The sequence below is a fragment of the Coenobita brevimanus genome, chromosome 11, assembly GCF_032717465.1.
Source record: "Coenobita brevimanus isolate Jiangsu-jjx chromosome 11, ASM3271746v2, whole genome shotgun sequence".
NCBI classification, from domain to species: domain Eukaryota; kingdom Metazoa; phylum Arthropoda; class Malacostraca; order Decapoda; family Coenobitidae; genus Coenobita; species Coenobita brevimanus.
Genome location: NC_136964.1, coordinates 4,526,533 through 4,545,613, shown reverse-complemented (window position 1 = coordinate 4,545,613; position 19,081 = coordinate 4,526,533). Strand labels below are relative to the sequence as shown.

General features: G+C 42.2%; 1 protein-coding gene across 1 annotated transcript in view; it reads left to right on the top strand.

Annotated features, from left to right (window-relative positions):
* Window positions 1-19,081, top strand: part of LOC145411727 (cell adhesion molecule Dscam1-like) — a 124,413-nt gene that overhangs the window by 63,800 nt on the left and 41,532 nt on the right. Inside the window, exons 20-26 of the mRNA XM_080281737.1 lie at window positions 161-401; window positions 2,275-2,427; window positions 2,935-3,090; window positions 3,598-3,750; window positions 4,017-4,306; window positions 4,808-4,887; window positions 7,039-7,201. Of these exons, the coding sequence (XP_080137863.1) occupies window positions 161-401; window positions 2,275-2,427; window positions 2,935-3,090; window positions 3,598-3,750; window positions 4,017-4,306; window positions 4,808-4,887; window positions 7,039-7,201 (1,236 nt within the window). The remainder of the gene's footprint in view (window positions 1-160; window positions 402-2,274; window positions 2,428-2,934; window positions 3,091-3,597; window positions 3,751-4,016; window positions 4,307-4,807; window positions 4,888-7,038; window positions 7,202-19,081) is intronic.

Below are 19,081 nucleotides of genomic sequence, written 5' to 3'. Positions count from 1 at the left end.
GTTAATACATATTCATACGATTGCCTGTGGTGTGTGCATGCTTTCTGAATTACATTTAATTAGTGTTCTATATTGTGTCATCTGTGGTAATATAATATCAGATAAAGAGAACTGTGTTAAGTATGCCGAGGCTTGTGTGACAGCTGTGTTGCTATGACAGGCCCCTGCTGGATCAAGCCACCGTCAAGGGCTGGGCTATTACGTGGGCTACAAGGTGGCCAACTCTTCACAGCCATTCCGCTATCATAATCTGGAGCCGTCAGCTGCGGTGCTCTACCGGCCTGAAGTAACACTGCAGGACCTGCGCAAGTTTACCCCCTACATGGTGACTGTGCAGGCCTTCAATACAGCTGGTGCCGGGCCCAGCACACCACCAGTCACAGCTGCCACTGAAGAGGATGGTCAGTACTACGCCACAGCCTCAAACACTATCAAGTCACTGCACATAGCCTTAAATTATTTTACTGTCGTATTTCACATTTTGTTGATGCTGTGACTTGGGAGTTAATATACTCATTTCCTGGTGTAAGTCCACGACAGGGCGGCCATTTAATAGGGTGCGGGCTGGTCGTATGTCCCTTCATATGTTCAGCATTATCACATACAGGCGGCTCTACCAGTGACAAACATAGACACAGAGAAGTAGCGTTTATAGAATGCAATATCCACGCCCACCAATGGGTATAAGTGCTGAGCCTTTGACTACCCTGTGTTCTTTACCTCTGTTTGCTCTGATAATTAAATTACTGAATATTTGACTGACTCCTAAATCTTTCATCAAGAATGGTTCAAATAGGACGGTGATTCAACCAAACCATTCGATCTTCAATTTTAAACTTACCTTGTGACTTTGACCTTGGAGTGATTATTATCAAATTCAAATCCCTTTGTCTATGTCTTATCCTGAAGTCTTCCACAAAGCTTGGTCTGACTGGACAGAAAATGTTTAAAATGATCTTGCCTTTTGGCCTTGACCTTTTGCGTATTGTTCTCAGATATAAATTAGTCCTCCCCTTGATTGATCCTTAACACTTTCACGTAGTCTGGTTTAACTCGCTTCAAAGCTTTTATATATTTGGTTTATAGGTATCTCGAAATGAACGGATCTTGAATTTGTCTCTCTCTCTCTCTCTCTCTCTCTCTCTCTCTCTCTCTCTCTCTCTCTTTTTTTTTTTTTTTCTTGGAAGGAACGATTTGCGGGCTCCTGGCCTTTGATTCCTTGTTCCTTGCATAAACACACACACACACACACACACACACACACACACACACACACACACACACACACACACACACACACACACACACACACACACACACACACACACACACACACACACACACACACACACACACACACACACACGGGCCAAAACTATGACTTTGCCCTGGGACCAACATATGATCCATCTCGCTCTTGCCTTGTCCTCCGCCTGGTGTGAATCGCAAGAAATTATTGATGTTGCAAGGCCAGACTTTGATCTGCTGTACCTTTGCAACATTGACCCTTGTGCTATTAGCCTCACCGTTAACCTTCCAACAAGCTGGCTTAAAATCTGATACAAACATTTTGAGTTATTTCTCTCTCTCTCTCTCTCTCTCTCTCTCTCTCTCTCTCTCTCTCTCTCTCTCTCTCTCTCTCTCTCTCTCTCTCTCTCTCTCACACACACACACACACACACACACACCGAACGAAAACATTGACCTCACATAATAAAACAATTTTACTTTCACAAATCATCACTCATCACAATAACTCTCCCACTCCGTCAAATGTCATACTTTTCTTGTATATTTGTATTTTGTAACTTTCAAAGGTCACCGCTGTACTTAAAATCAATTCAGTCAGGGGAAGTTTTTGTCGTCATGTTCTTGCAACTTTCAGACAATTTATTTCTGATACGAGAGACTTTCAGAACTGGTAGGGCTAAATACAAGCTTTATTAATCCCTTCGCCACTCGTAGGCCCTCCTAACCTGAAGAGAACTATATGGAGAGGGAAAGAAAACAGTGGCGGACGTCTTGGGAATGGAGAGATTAAGAGAAGTGCACACAGTATTATAATAAATTCTTTATTTATTGTGCATCAGGCATGTAATACGGATAAATAATATTCCTATTAAGAATATGGGAATGTACTTTAGTAAAGCAGGAAATAAACACTTAAATATACTGTTTGTGTACCTGATTAATTAAAACATGGGAATGCTGTGTCACAAGCACCTTTAGGTCAGTAGTGCAGTTTGTCCTAATACTGTTATTGGTGGTCTGCAGTGCCAGGTGAGGCGCCAGGGCAGGTTCAGTGTAACAGCATGTCCGCCACCTCTCTTCTGGTGAAGTGGTCTGCCCCGCCCAGAGCTGCCATCCACGGCATCCTTCAGGGCTACAAGCTGTTTTATCGACCCATATACTCGACACGCTTCTTTCGTGAGTAATCATTTTGCTGTGATTTTTGTAAGGCGCGTGAACTGTCTTCATATATGCTAGGAATATATCACATTCAGCTAGACAGACAACCGTATCTACATTATTTTGTCCCTTTCATTTACTCCTTTTATCCTCTGCCCTTCCTCAACGAGTATTCTGCCTTATCAGTCTTTTACCCTGTATTTTAACAATCTTTTTACTCATCCTGTCACTCAGTACACATATGTTGTACTTCTGTCTTCACCAAGTCATTTTCCGTTCCCACACAGTCTCCATACCATCAGAAACTCTTACCTAAGCTGTCTTTCTTATCACTTATTGTCGACATCTTGTTTTCCACTTTCATCTCCTCCCACTCCCATCTAAAAACAATCATGTCGGTCTCCCTATCTCTGTCTACCAACCCTCTCAACTACCACATATACACATCTCCCAGACACCATTCTCTCGCAGATCACATTACCGACATGTCTCTCCCTCTGTCCCTGCAACTGGTGTGACGTTCAGATCCAGATAACCTGCATGAGAAGAGTGTGATCAGCCTTTCAATAACCCTGGACACCCTGTCACCCTACACCAACTACAGCATCACCGTGGCTGCGTACACCAGAAAGGGACAAGGTGTCAGGTCCTCACCCGTCCACTGCATCACTCAGGAGGATGGTAGGTCACCCGAGATGCTCCCATGGATTACCACAATGCAGAGATGGCAACGAAAGGCATGGCAGTGGGTACAGTAAGGGAGGATAGTGAGAAGAGAGTCTGTGTTGTGTTTGTACGTTGATTGTATAAGTTTAGGAACCAGTGGTGTCAAACTTTCATCCGTCTGCCGCGGATAATCCATGGAAGGCAACAGGAATAGACTCAACTGATTCACTAGGATAATTATTTTATTCTTATTAAGCCAGGTGAATTTTCAGCTCAGTTGACATCCCATGTAATGAAAGGACTGGAAGCAATCTCACTTGAATATATATATATTTTTTTAGTTACTGCCAGCGATTTAATTCATCTGAATAGAGACCGTCGTGATGATTAGGTTAAAAGCAAGTTCACAAACAGTGATTGTGAGAAACCAGAAATGTTGCAGTGTCAAGATGATAGTCAAGTGTGTAGATGTTAGGTTATGCCAACAGAGTACCCCTAGCAGCAGCCTGGTGTGTGTTGCAGTGCCAGGACCAGTGGAGGCGTTGAAAGCCTTGGCGGTAGATGGTGAGAGTGTCTTGGTGATATGGCAGCCCCCAGACGCACCCAATGGAGTCATCACCAAGTATACAGTCCACCTTCACCCTCAGGCCAGTACAGCACCATCACCATACCTCAGTGTTGTAACTAGTGTAGGATACGATATGGTGCGTTGGCATGTATTTTCTTCTTTTTTTTTTATTGATTGTGCATTATAATTGCATCCAGTTACGAGGTGCATGTACCAAGGTAATTTACTTTTCTGTGGTGGCCATTCTTTTTCATGTGTTGTTTCTTTCATTGCATCCATACTGTCTGTTTATGTGGGTGTTGTATATAAATGATAATGATTATGGCAAGTGTGAGTGAGAGCATGTGATTATTATTGCAGGATATAGGTGTAGGTGTCAGCGGCGGGAGAACATGGGCATCAGGTGCCGGTGTGGGTGGCAGTGAGGGCGTTGACCGGCCTTGGGAGAGTACCAGTGTGGGCGGAAAGGGGGGACAGGGGCGGTCCTGGGTAGTGTCGGGGTCGGAGCGGAAGTTCCTGGTGAGAGAACTGAGTGAGGACGCCATCTTCGGCTTCAGTGTGGTGGCAGCAACCAGGGTGGGAGAGGGACCTGCAGGCATCCGCGTCAGACAGCGCCCCATGCACCAGGCCCCTGCAGCCATAGCAGCATTTTCACACAATATAGTCAGTCATATATGTCTTACCTTTTTGCCTTCATGCTTAATCGAAAAGTTTGTAGTACAGATCATATAAATGTAATATGAAAGTAATCACAGTATGATTTTTACACTGCTTATTTGCATATACAAGTATGTGACTGAGTGTACGTGTTTAACAGTCTGTCAGAGGGTGACAGTTTGTTTTCACGAGTACTAGTGTTTGAGGGAATGTCATTCTTCTTATGAAGGGTTGACTGTGTGTGGAAGAGTGACAGTCTGTGTGAGGTGAGTCTGTGTGAGGGTAACTGTTTATTTGGGATTGCAACAGTTTGTGTGAGTGTAACAGTATATACAAAACGGGAAAATGTATGTGAGAATTTAAGTGACCGTGCGAGTTGAACACCATATATTGAAGAGTGACGGATTGAGTGAGTGTGACAGTGTGTGCAGGAGTATGACAGTGTGTGTATGAGTTTTACAATGTGTGTGGGGGGGCGGGGGGTATTGTGACGGTGAACTCCCACAGATGGCGATGATGGGGGAGGAAGTGCGTCTGTCCTGCAGGGTGGTGGGGCGGCCGACCCCTACACGCATCTGGACCTTCAAGTAAGTCAAACCAGCCAAACATTTCTTCACTCTGATGTACTGATTTATGCCTCGCTCATTCCAACCTCCAGCCTCTCAGAATTTCATATTACTTCCCTTGATTTGGTTTCCTGCCAACATTGCTTGATTTTTTAAATACCAATATATTATCTTGTTTGTTTCTTTCCCAGTTCTGTTCTGTTCTACGAAAATCTTGACATCTTCAGTAAGGCTTTGCTTCATGATACTAGTACATGGAACCTTGTTAATACCACTGATCACACAACATCCAGCAGCAAAATCTGGAAGACAATAATAAAACATCTTTACATCGAAAATTCTCGCCATCCAATCAACGAAACCTGACGGAGTAAGGATGGAACCATTTCCAGCATCATGGAAAACGCAGAAAACAAAATAAAGTGCTGTGCATGAATAAGTCAGAAACACAGTTATAGCAGCAAAAATGAAAAAAAGGAACATAATTACTCTCACCCTCCACCACAAGAAAGGTGCAGAAAGGACTAAAAAAAAAAAAAATCTAAGGTAACAGGACCTTACCAGATCACAAACACTTTAAATGCCTTAATCCCAGAGCCATTAACATCCTATCTCAAATGTTTAACTTTCACTGGATCCACAACCAAGTGCCATACATAATGAGCCATGGGCATCTCATTCCTCCCACTAGGCATATCATCAAATACTCAGTCGTCCTACAGACCAATATTCCTGCTTGTACAATATCAACACAGATGGGAAGATATATCCTAAAAGTAGAAAACTAAATAATTAAATAAAACGAAAACTACCTTGTCATCACTTTGATTCCCAGTATTGATTCCTACCGTAGCGTGAAGCAACACCCTGCTCTCTAATGTGACCCAATTGATCTTGGATGGTTCCAAAAAGACACAACCACCATTTCTAATTAATATCGCCGTCATGGATGTACAAAGCTTTCTACATAGTGCCAAGACAAACACTGATACACAAAATCATAAGTACATGCATGAAAGAAAAAGAAAATCATGGTTACCCTACTTCCCCCCCTACGGAGTTGCTCAGGTACTCTTTCATAATTATATTTCAAGACTGATACTACTATCCAACGGTGTCCTTCAGGGTTCATTCAGCTTCCCTTTCTATTCTCTCATTTCCATCACGACCTGAACCCCTCTTCTTTCAACAGTAGTGGTGTATTATGGCGTTACCAAGCAAATGTGTTACTATACTCCAAAACTCAACAAGCTGATGGCCAACTTCCTCATTGCGGAAGCCTACTAAATCACTAGTTTCGACAAAGCAGAACAGCAGTCTCACCAAGCAGATGAATCATTATTCCTTCACTCCAGATACAGGAATCTCAAACACACCCCGTTATCAATCGTTCCTACTGGAGTGGGACTGAACCTAAAAAAAAATCTTGAACTTTAGATACAAAAACATTTTCACAGGGCACAACCACTATGGAATTAATGAAAATAGTTTGTAAGCAGTTCATTCAGGGGGCAATGAATAATACATGCCCAAGAACCCCCCCCCCTCCATATTAACACACACACACACACACACACACACACACACACACACACACACACACACACACACACATACACACTGTACCATCATTGTACACATACCTCTCACCCCACCAACACTCGTGCCAAAAACGTTCTGGTAACTTCATTATGTACTGTCTGACAGTCTCACCACATATCACATTTCCTACCGCAGTAACACTTTTCCATCCCTGCCACACACTTCACACACTTCCTAAGACAAGTCGCAATTCCGTCCCCAGCAACACACTTCATTACCTTACACTCTTCTCACTCCAGCCACACCTTCACTCCACCAGTCACACACGTTCTCACACACCACTATAGTCTCGGCGCACAACTCTGAGGTTATCATTATCGTACCCTGGCAAAATGCCTGTAAACAGTGCGTCCGATGTCGTATCATATTATACACGAGTCATGTTATTATACACGCATATATTATATACGAATATTATTATTCACGTACATATTATACAAGAATCACATGCCAGGGCACGATAATTACAACCTCAGAGTTGCACGCCGCGACTATAGTCATATAGTTTCTCACTTCAGCAGCACAATTACTCACCTTCCTCACCCAGTATCCTATCACTGGCTCTCCCAGCAACCAAAGCGTGGGGCGAGGCCAGAGCCGGGAGAAGGAATATCCTGATGGCAGCCTCCTGGTGTCGGATGTCACGGCCACCGATGCCGGCAACTACACCTGCACCGCCACCAACCTCTTCGGTTCAGACGTCATCACCTACACCCTCACTGTCCAAGGTAGTGTGTGTGTGTGTGTGTGTGTGTGTGTGTGTGAAAGAGAGAGAGAGAGACATTCCTGAAGGAGAAGGAGATACCTATTTCTGAAGGGGATATCCAGACAGTGTAAGAAGAAATCATGGTATTGGCTTTGCAGTCCGTAGGAACCTACAACAGAAGACCACAGAATCACCTGTGGGCATTTCAGAGAGGCTGAAGCCCTGGCACATGCCATTCCCTAAAGGCCAATATGCGAAACTCATCATTGTCTGTGCCCCAACGTTTGACTCTGAGGACACCGTCAAAGATTCATTTTATAACTTTCAGGATGTTTCCATTTCCTCAGTACCACATAATGATAAACTCATCCTGCTTAGTGATTTTAATGCCAAAATACAAAAAGATAATCATGACATTATAGGCTGTCTGTTGAAGTTTTGTGATGAAATATTCGTCCTGCACTTGTTGGAGCACGGGCAAACAGAGAGCCCGTCTGGGAAAAAGCAGAAACAAGCTCTCCAATTAGAGCACAGTGGGGACAGCAAACTGGCGAATGAGGGAAAAGCGGCAGAGACAGGGGAAGGTGCGATGGCTGGTGGTGAGATCGGCTGCCCGATGATCGACGAGTCAGGGCGGGGGTTGACAGTGGATGGTGAGGCCGGCAGCACGATGGTTGAAAGAGGGCAGGGCGGGACTAGAGTCAGGTAGACAGCACGGCGCCGATGAAGGAGGCGCTGACGAGCTCAGGTGGAAACGCCCCAATGCTGCCCTCAACCCCTTTGCCCCTGGTAGAAAGGGCGAAAAAGACTCGCCCAGCTCTCCAGCAGCAGTAGGTGGATGCACAGAGGGGAGGCCCGGTTCTGGTCGTCACAGATGGCACAGCCCCGGTCCAGGTCATGGCAGAGGGAGGGTCATCGGCCGGAGTCTAGAGTGGAGGAGCCTCGACCTCCTGATGGGCAGACCAGGGCACTCCCTCAGATAGAAACGACGGGCCTGTCCCTCGGCTGATACGGCTGCTGTGGAGAGCTGGTCCCGCCGGGAGGTCTTGTCGCGATGAGAGATGGGCTGCGAGTGTCATATAGCCTGTCATGGGGTTGGTAACATGAACAACAGTGGCCTTAGACTGCTTTCATCATAAGTGGAACACAGTCTGGTCATCACCAACACCATTTTTTAATGTAAGAATAAACACAAGACCACATTGATGTACCCTTGATCTAGACATTGGCACCTAATTGACTATGTGATTGTAAGGGAACAAAACCAAAGAGAAGTTCTTATAATCTAAGCTATGAGAGGTGCTGAGTGCTCAACAGACCATAACCTTACACTCAGCAAACAGCAACTATTCATAAGTCCACAAATGAGCGGTAGACCATCTCCCAAGAGAGTAAACTGTGGTAGTCTAAAGGATGTAACAACTTGTAACATCTTCCATAGCACAATTACAAACAAGCTCTCTCAATGGCCACCACTTCACCCAAACAACAATGCAAAAAATGTAGACGCGGAGTGGCTGAACATTAAGACCCTGTTCCAAAGGACTGCAGAAGAAACCCTAGAACTCTCCACACACCGCCATTAAGACTGGTTCGATGAAAATGCCAAGGGAATACATGACCTTCTTGCAATGAGAAATAGAGCACATAACAATTGGCTGACCCATGCTAGCTTCTTAACCCAAAAAACTGAATCCCAGAATCCCAAAAGTGAAATTCAGGGAAAACTGCGTGACATGGAGAAGTCATGGACTGCGCAAGCAAAAGAGCTGCAAAGAATGGCTGATTTTAATGACCAACATTGGTTCTACATATCCATAAAATAATAAGCCAATCAAAAACAACATAGTACTTATATTCGATCAGCCGAACGGGAGCTCCTGAAAGACAAGCAAACAATCCTAGAAAGATGGACACAACACAGCAATCTATCTATCTATCTCTATATACCTAGGCTGCTTCCCCCAAGGAAAGGGAGGTAGCCGAGACAGGACGACTCACTCTCCATTTACTCATCCATTCAAACACATTCATTCGCATCTTAGCTCCAAAGAGGAGAACGGACAGATCCTCACCGCATCACACCACACAAGGGTCAACTGCGCAATGCAATCAGTGACATCCGCAGCAGGGCCTGACTGCAGAACTGGTTTACCCCTGCCACATCATAACAGGCCCATCCCCTTACCCGCACCTGATCTGACTAGCTGATCAGACCAAATGCGGGAGAATATCCCCTCAGGGCTGCGTCATCACTTATTCATTCACAATTTCTCTCCATTTATTTCTGTCACGCACAGCCACTCTTCCTTGCTCAACAGACATCCCTCTCGCATCCAGCACTCTCTTCACACTGTCCATCCATCCTATTCATGGTCTTCCTCTCAGCCTTACACCTCTCACATCAGATCTAGTTATCTTTTTCACCAATCGCTCATTATCCATTCTCTCCATATGCCCAAACCATTGCAACACCCTCTGCTCAACTCTACCAGCCATCTCCCGAACAACTCCAGTTCTCCTTCGCACTTCATCATTTCGCACTCGATCCATACGCGTCACTCCACACATACTCCTCAGACATCTCATCTCCATTACATTCAAACTTTTCCTCTCTGCTACACCCATATTCCATGTTTCAGCCCCATATAATGCAGTCGGTACCACAACACCCTCATACAGCCTTCTCTTTACATCCATTCTAAGCGAACGACATTTAAACACTTTTTTCATTCCTCCCAGCACCTTTCCTACTTCATTTATTCTAAACTTCACTTCTGCATCTATTCTTCCATCCACAGCAACATGTGACCCTAGATATTTAAAGCAATCAACCTCCTCAAGCAACTTACCATTCAAAACTATATTCATCCCCCTACCATCTATCAACCTCGTACACTTCATCACTTTACTCTTATTCTCATTTACTTTCAATTTCCTCCTTTCACACACCCTTCCAAACTCCTCTACCAACTGTCTCAATCTCTCCTCTGAATCAGTCACCAGTGCAGTATTCATCTGCAAACAGCAGCTGCTTCAGATTCCACTCTCCTCCATCAACATTTACCAGACTCAGACCACCTAAAACTCTTGCATTCACCTCCCTTACAACACCATCCATGTAAATATTAAACAACCAAGGCGACATCACACATCCCTGTCACAGCCCCACTCTCACGGGAAACCAATCACTCACAGCATTTCCCACTCTTACACACGCTCTACTATTTACATACAAACTTTTCACCCCTTTTAGTAACCTACCATCAAGTCCATACAATCTTAAAACAGTTCACAAAGCCTCCCTATCAATTCTATCATACGCTTTCTCTAAATCCATAAATGCCCAAAACACATCCTTGCCTTTCACTAAATACTTTTCACACACTTGTCTCACAGCAAACACCTGATCAATGCATCCCCTCCCTCTCCTAAAGCCACACTGCTCATCACTAATCACTCCCTCTGTACCCTCTCTAACTCTCATAATTAACACTCTACCATACACTTTACCTACAACACTCAACAGACTTATACCCCTAAAGCTAGTACATTCATACTTATCACCCTTGCCTTTATACAACGGGACCACACAAGCACTTGCCCAGTCAATTGGCACCATACCTTTCTCAAAGCACACATTCAACAATCTTACTAACCAGTCAACAATAGTCACTCCACCACCCTTCAGGCATTCCACAGCACACCCATCCATACCTGCAGCTTTCCCTGTTTTCATCTCCTTTACTGCCTTCTCCACTTCCTCCTTCGTGATCAAAGAATCATTCAACTCTCCCAACACATTTATTCCTTGCACCCTTCTATCCGCCACAATCTCAGCCACCCTTTCCTCCTCTACATTTAACAATCTTTCAAAATACTTTGCCCATCTCTTCTTTACTGCATCCATCTCAATTAACATCCTTCCATCCTCTGCTTTTACTCGTTCTTCCTTCCCAGACTCTCCCTTTCGAACCCTTTTCACCTCCTTCCAAAACATTTTCTTATTCTGTTGAAAATTCTCTGTCAGCCGCCTACCCCACCTCTCATCTGCTGCCACTTTAGCATCACACACAGCCCTTCTCGCTCTATTCCGCTTTTCCTTATACCTTTCATATGACATCTCATCCTTCCTCTGCAGCCACACTTCATATGCACGTCTCTTCTTAGCCACAGCCATACTTACTTCCTCGCACCACCATTCACTTTCTTTTCTTACACCACCACCCACACGTCTCACACCACACACCTCTTCTGCATGCCCCACCACAGCACTCTTAAACAACTGCCATTCCTCCTCTACGCTGCCATTTTCCCGATCTTTCACTGAGTTCCACTCATCTTTCAATTTCTCCTGATACTCTATCTTTTTCTCTCTTTTATCCAACTCACTCACTTTCAAAACCTCCCTGCCACACCTAACCCTCCTAGCGCTCACCCATCTCTTACCTACTCTTAACTTTCCCTCCACCAGGTAGTGGTCAGACATACCTCCACCCTCCCCTCTCAGAACTCTCACATCCAACAATCTTCCTATTACATTCCTAGACACAACCACATAGTCCATCAAGGCTCTATCAACAACCCTTCCACCCTCCTGTCTCACCCATGTATACTTATAAATATCTTTCTTCTCAAACAGCGTATTGCCAATCACCATCTCTCGCTCAGCACACATCGCTATCATTCGTTCCCCATTTTCATTTCTTCCAGGCACACCATGCATACCAACTACGCCTTCAACTGCTACATTTCCCACTCTAGCATTCAGATCTCCCATCATTACCACATTCACATTCGCTCCAAAACTCTGCAGACACTCATCAACATCATTCCAGAAAGACTCCCTCTCTTGTTCATCCCTTTCACTACCAGGCCCATATGCACTCACAAACACCCACAACTCACGTTCAAATTTCGCTTTCACCCACATCAGTTTCGATGACACCTCCTTCCATTCAATCACACACTGCTGTACTTCCGGACTCACTAACAAGGCCACACCTTCTTTTGCCCTTCCTCTATCAACACCTGACAATCTTCCATTCACACTTCCAAACATAGATTCCCCCTTCCCTTTCATCTTGGTTTCACTCAAAGCTAACACATCCAACTTTCTTCTCACAAACATTCTCCCAATCTCCTCCCTTTTAGCCTCAATTGTACTACATCCACGCACATTCATAGACCCAATCATCAGGGTACGGGGATAACTCCATCCCCCATCCCTTTCTCTGTGTTAGGAAGAATACTGCCACCGTATTCCCTGCGTGTCGTAAAAGGCGACTAAAAGGGGCAGGGTGAGGGGACTAGGGACCCCCTCCTCTGATTTTTAGTTCCTAAAAAGAGACAGGCCAGAGAAAACACAGCAATACCTTACTGAATTTAAAAAATCCGGTGGGGCACAATGTCCTTGACAACATCCCAAATGCTCCTAAAGTTGCAATCCAAAGTCCCATCTGCACTTGTAGAATCTATTCAGGCATCGGATTTCTAAAAAATAACAAAGCCCTGGTCCTGCTTGCATTCCATCTGAACTGATCAAAGAGGGTGGCCAGTTACTCCACCAGCACTCACATGGTCTCATACTGATTGTCTGGAAACAACAACAAATTCCACTTGAATGGCTTACTTCTGAATTTGTAACCATCTACAAAAAGAAAGGGAACCACTCAAATTGTGACAGCAGTAGAGGCATCTCCTTCCTTGTGAAAGCAAGCAAAGTACTAGCCAAAATGATGTTATCCAGACTGTCAAAACATTTGACTGATTCAACACTTCCTGAAATACAATGTGGATTTCAGAAGGAACGAAGCACCTGTGATATGATCTTTGTTGCCCGACATATACAAAAGAAATGTCATGAGCAGAACTGTGACATATTTGCATTCATCAGTTTTGCAGAAACACTTGATACTGTCAGCAGAGAACTTTTTTGGAATGCTCTTTCAAAATTTGGAGTTCCAGACAAATTTCTCATCATCCTCAAGAGCCTGCATGTCAACATGAATGCTTCTGTATCCACAAGTTGGAGCAAATCCGAACCCATCAGTGAGGATGTGGGATTAAAACAAGGATGTGTCCTGGCTCCTGTGATTGTCAATATCTATCTCACTGCAGTCACCCTTTTAAGTCTCCAAAAAATTAACCCTGATGATGGAATGAAAATCCAGTTCTGCGTGGACAGTAATTTGTTTAATCTCAGACATCTTCAAGCACAATCAAAGACTGAAATAGCTCATTTCCTAGAGCTACAATACACTGATGACTGTGTTGTCCTTGCACTTACCCAGAAGCCCTACAACAGAGTCTCATCATCGTCTCCAATAAATACCATGCAATGAGGTTCCAAATAAATGTCAAAAAAACAGAAAGAATACCTCAGAGAAAAGGCACATCAGAGCCTCGTGCATTTCAGATTCATGGCAAAAATGTAACACAGGTTGAGAATTTCACCCATCCTCGAAGTGTAATTCAAGATAAACATAAACTTGATGCAGAAGTCCTTGTACGAATCAACTGCACCTCAGCCTCTTTTCGGCGTCTTAGATTCGGAGTCCTTAAAAACACAAACTTCAGAATCAAGGCGAAGGTATGAGTATGTGTGTGTGTAGGCTATGTCTCTCCACCCTCTTATACAGTACTGAATCCTGGACTGCCTTCCAACATCACGTCAAACAGCTTGTGTCATTGGACATCTGAATCTTACAGCTCATCTTAAGACTCACATGGGAGGATAAAGTTCCTCACTTTCAAAGTATCCAGCAGGCAAAGTCATCCAGTATAAAAACCTTGATGACTAAGAAGCAGCTAAGGTGATGTGGACACGTGTTCTGCATGCCTGAGTACTGCCTTCCCCGCCAGGTTTTGTATGGCCACTTCCCTGTAGCAGTCTGCAACTCAGAGGGACGGAAGAATAGTTATATAGATCATATAAGGACAACTCTTATGAAATGCAACATTATGCCAAAAGATCTTGAAACAAATGCCTCAGACAGAAAACAATGGCGAGCCCACCACATTAAAGGAATCATTCATCTCGAAGAAGCTCGGAACCGTACCAGAAAAAAGCATAAACATCAAAGGTACAACCAAAACTTAGTTCTTCCAGCAAACCTGGACTTAAAATGTCGACTGTGGCAAAGTTTACGGATCCAGGATTGGTCTACACAGCCACACACATTGGCTCCAAAGATAATGAGAAACACACCATCCTAATGAGTATAACAGGCAGTCTTCTGTAGCAGAAGAACAGCTTTAAGTAAGTAAGTAAGTGTGTGTGTGTGTGTGTGTGTGTGTGTGTGTGTGTGTGTGTGTGTGTGTGTGTGTGTGTGTGTGCCACATTTTATAATATTCTTCCATAGCGCATGTTCCAGTCATCTTTCCCCTAATCCCCATAGTCTAGTTATGGTTATATATAGGAATTTTGTTTGGTCATTCTCTCAATACCATTCTGTGCTGTTACTTATCCCTCATGGTTACCTTGTCCTTTTCGGCTGGTAATATCCCCAAAGGTAATTAAGCACTGGAAAAGGTAAAGTTATTCTTGTATATTACGCTATGGTTTAAACAATCTTGAAAGTTCATGGCAATGGGAGGGAAAACTTCTTCAGCCACGATTCACTTACCACAGTCACAAGATTCACTTATATCTTGAAAATAGATACTAAATCATACTGCCATATTTTGTGTGCGTGTGTGTGTGTGGAAAGTCTTTAAATGATTTGGATGCTACATGCTACCATCATTTCTTTGTGGAAAAAAACAATGGATTTGATACTACACACTACAATCATTTCTGTGGCAGTTTCCTAAGACGATTTGAATGTTACTTCATAACATAATTTTTTGTTGGAATTACTAACATTGTCAAAATATTACTCGCTACCATCTTTTTTTTTTTTTTTTTAATACTGACCACTTTGCTACTATCTACCATTATTTTTTGCTGAAACTCTGCAAGTTCTTTGCTACTGTCAACATTGGCTGTAATTTTAATTACTGATCAAACTCTACCTGGTTACCGAAATTTTTCGTGGAAGCTTTTAAAAGTGGTTTTAATGTTACCCGATACCACCATTTTTTGGTGAAGTTTCCATTACTGTCAAGTTCATTCCATCAGCTTTTGTTGAAAATTCTGTTACTGACCAAAATGCTACTTGCTGCAATAAATATTTGTTGAAATGTTGAATACTGATCAAGTCAAGGTGCCTACAGGGTGGAATACTGAATTGCAACCAAATTTCATAGGGAAAACTGCAGATTTTTTATCATATCAAGTGAAAGCATCCATGAGGTAGAACAGTGAATCGTGCCTAAAGGCTAAAGGAAAAGCATTATAACGAGACTAAAGAGCTCCAGTTTCCCCTTTGGCCTTCGGACGTGATTTGGCGTCCCACCCCATGGACGCCTTCTCTTAATTTCCAGAAATATTGTTTACGATTTACACACCCAGATAAGTTGATATAAACAATAGTTTTGATCCAAATAATCCTTGAACTCTCGCTTTAAAATTACTACATTGTAAGTGTAGACTTTAATGTCCCTGTGTCTGACCTGCCGTGACTGTGCCTGCTCACCTTAATGTAACTGAATGAGAAAACATTTGGGGGATTATTACAGGTTTGGGCGAGATCCACAGAAAAGAAAAGAATTTAATTAAACTCTGAGACAGCAACCACCTATTTTGCTACAAAGAAAGGCAAAATGAGAAAGTTATTGGATCAGGATTTCTGATTAGCGGAACTTTTGAAGAAAACATTGTTAAGTTCAAAAATGTGTGTGACCTACTAACATGGCTTGAATCAGATTAGGCTATTCAAATCATACGTCCAGGAAATAATGTACCATATATATAAACGCCCAGTTTTCAAGGCACAGATGAAGAAATAAAAACATTCTATGACTATATCTCCCAGAGTATGGAAAAAGAAATGACCAGATATACCTAACTCATGGGAGACTTCAATGGAAAAGTTAGTAAATGAAAAAATGAAGCACATATGGTAAAACTCTGGGTAGGAGAGAGGAATGACAGAGGTGAAGTGTTGGTAAATATTAATGAAATGTCTAACATAAGAATATCGAACACTTTCTTCCACAATAGGACAGGGAGAAAATGAACCCAGAGAAGCCCCAAAGGAGAAACAATGAATGAAATAGGCTTCATTACAGCTGATAAAAATATCGCGATCACTAATATCACAGTTATCAGCAAAGTAAATATAAGAAGTGACCACAGGATGATGGGTTGCATATCCAGATTCAAGTTCAAAAGCGAAAGGAAGAAACCTATTAAAAATAAAAAGGAATGACTGAGAAATACGAGGAAAAAAATGACTTCCAGTTAGATGTAAAGAACAGGCTCTAATTTATGCGGAATGTTACATTGGTGAACTGAATTATAGACTAAAAAAAGGTGTTTAGGGAATCAGAGGAGTTGACAAGGTAAGATAATTAAACCAAACCCATCAGGTATACAAAAAGACCCAAGAACGCTTGAAAATATGAATGGGGATAAAAATTAAAACAAATAAGATGAAATAGAAAGAGCAGAATTAAATCAACTTATCAACAAGGGACAGAGAGAAGATAAACGAAAGAAAAACATGGCTCAGATAAGAAAATAAAATAAAAAAAGGAACAGGTCTGAAACAAAATGACACTAGGAATGTAACAAAATTTGTCAACGAAAGATAAAAATGAAGTCATCAAGAGCAGAGGCAAGATGGTCAAGAGAGTCAAAATTTTTACGAAGAACTATATATGCATCATTGAAAATAGTGCCAACAGCTAACTTTTCATTTCACATATGTGAAATCCCAGAGGTAACATCAGATGTAGTAAACCTTTCTCTTAAATGTATTGTTGAGAAGCTGTATTGCTAGGTAGATTGTTCTGGAGAATTCCCGATGTTTACCATAGTTCCGGTATGAGTCAGAGTTGCCAGTTAGCCTGCTGTTTGTGAGCATAGTTATTTTGCAAGTTATGCATTAATTTTTGAGCTCCTTTTCTCTATAATGTTTTATTTATGTGACTGTTAAATTATGTATTTTAATTTAAGTTTATATGCTAAATAATTCAGAGTGTTATGCAGTGTAAGAAAACTCTGGCATGTTTCGGATGTCTCCGAGTTGGTAACTGTTGTAACCGATGCTCTCTATCTGGAATACACTAGAACTGTGGAGAAATGTAGAACACTCTAGAATATAGGAAGCTTATATAAGGATGGGGAAGAGACTAGAGCAAGTTCAGTCAGTTTCTAGTCCAGTTTGAGTGTAGTTAATTGCCAGTGCAGTGCAGTTTGTATATTTTCGGTACTTGTAATGAACTACTGTTGGTAAACAGCAAAGTGTTGTTGCAGTTTGTGTATCTTCGATGCTTGTGAATATAGTGAACTGAAGTTGGAAAGCACTGAGTGTAATTATTTGGAAAAGAAAAAAAAAAGGCAACTTTAGTAGGCAGTGTTTAGTTTTGCCTCAGCTGATCTTTTGTGCTGTACACTGAAAGGCTGACCATTGGAAGAACAACTCAATGGGCAACGTCCTTCCCGTACTGTATACTGTATCACTGCGGCAGTGTGGGATGGGGGAATAATACTGGTGTCAGGAGTGGGATTTTTATAAAGTGCTGCAGTGAGTCTAATTTTCGACATGGAGCAAGCGGGTGTGCAGACAAGGAGCCGAGCTGGGCAGGAGGAGAAGCTATCCCTGGCTGCAGTTATGAAGCTATTACAAGCTTCAAAGAAAGAACTTAGCCCGCCCCGTCCCGACCACTTTTTCACCACTGGTACCCCCCAATCCCGACCATTTTTCGACCCTTTTTTTTTTTTTTTTTTTGCTAAAACTTTCGCTTTTGGTCAGAAACAATGGTCAGTGACAAAGAAATTGTTCCCCGGGGTCCATAATTACCTTAAACAGGTATGCCTTGGTCCCACCTGGCCCCGTGTTCTCTGTAGGCGGTCTGAGCCTCTAACGTTTTCTATGGTATTATAAGTCTGGGAAACTAATGAAAGTAAGTAGATATGTATTTATTACAAACATAAAAACATGTGATAAAAGAGTATATTGGATTTTATATAAAAATAAAGCAGAAATAAGCATTGTACCATCAAGCGAAACGAGCAAAATCGGGCAACTTGGTCACGATGAATCGCTAACATTCGAAAATCATGATAGATATCATTTTTTTTACTTACATAATACTTCTACAATAACATTATACCATTTTACATTTTATTGAACTGTTTTTACGTATTCACAGGCCTTTTGATAACATTTAGCGTAATGTTAGCGCTTATTTACGTAGTGAGTGAACTTGCTGTGACTGTTGTTTCAACTCGTTTTGTGTTTTTTCTACTTACATAATACTTTTCTAATAACATTATACACTTTTCAACTTTATAGAATTGTTTTGAGATAATTTCAGGCCTTACGTAAATATATAGCGTAATAATAGCGCATAATAACACACACGGTGAAGTCGCTATGACTACTATTTCAACTTACAACCTATTTTTGTACATATATAATAATTCTCCACTATCATTGCACATGTTTACACTTGATATAATTGATATCACATAATTTCAGAACTTACGATGCAACTGAGCGTCATATTAGCGCGTACTTACACAGGGAGTGTTATCGCGATATCATTTGTTTCATCTTACACTAGTATTCAACTTATAAAATACCTTACTACTAACATTACAACAAATTCCACTTTATATAATTCCTATCACATACTTACTGACCAGAATGTGGGTGTACTCGAGACATCAATTATTACAACTTACACTATTGTTCAACTTATACGTTTTATTCATGCTAACATTACACCCGTTTCCACTGTATATTCTTGCTATCACATATTTACTGACCAGAGTGTTATACTGAGCGTCACATT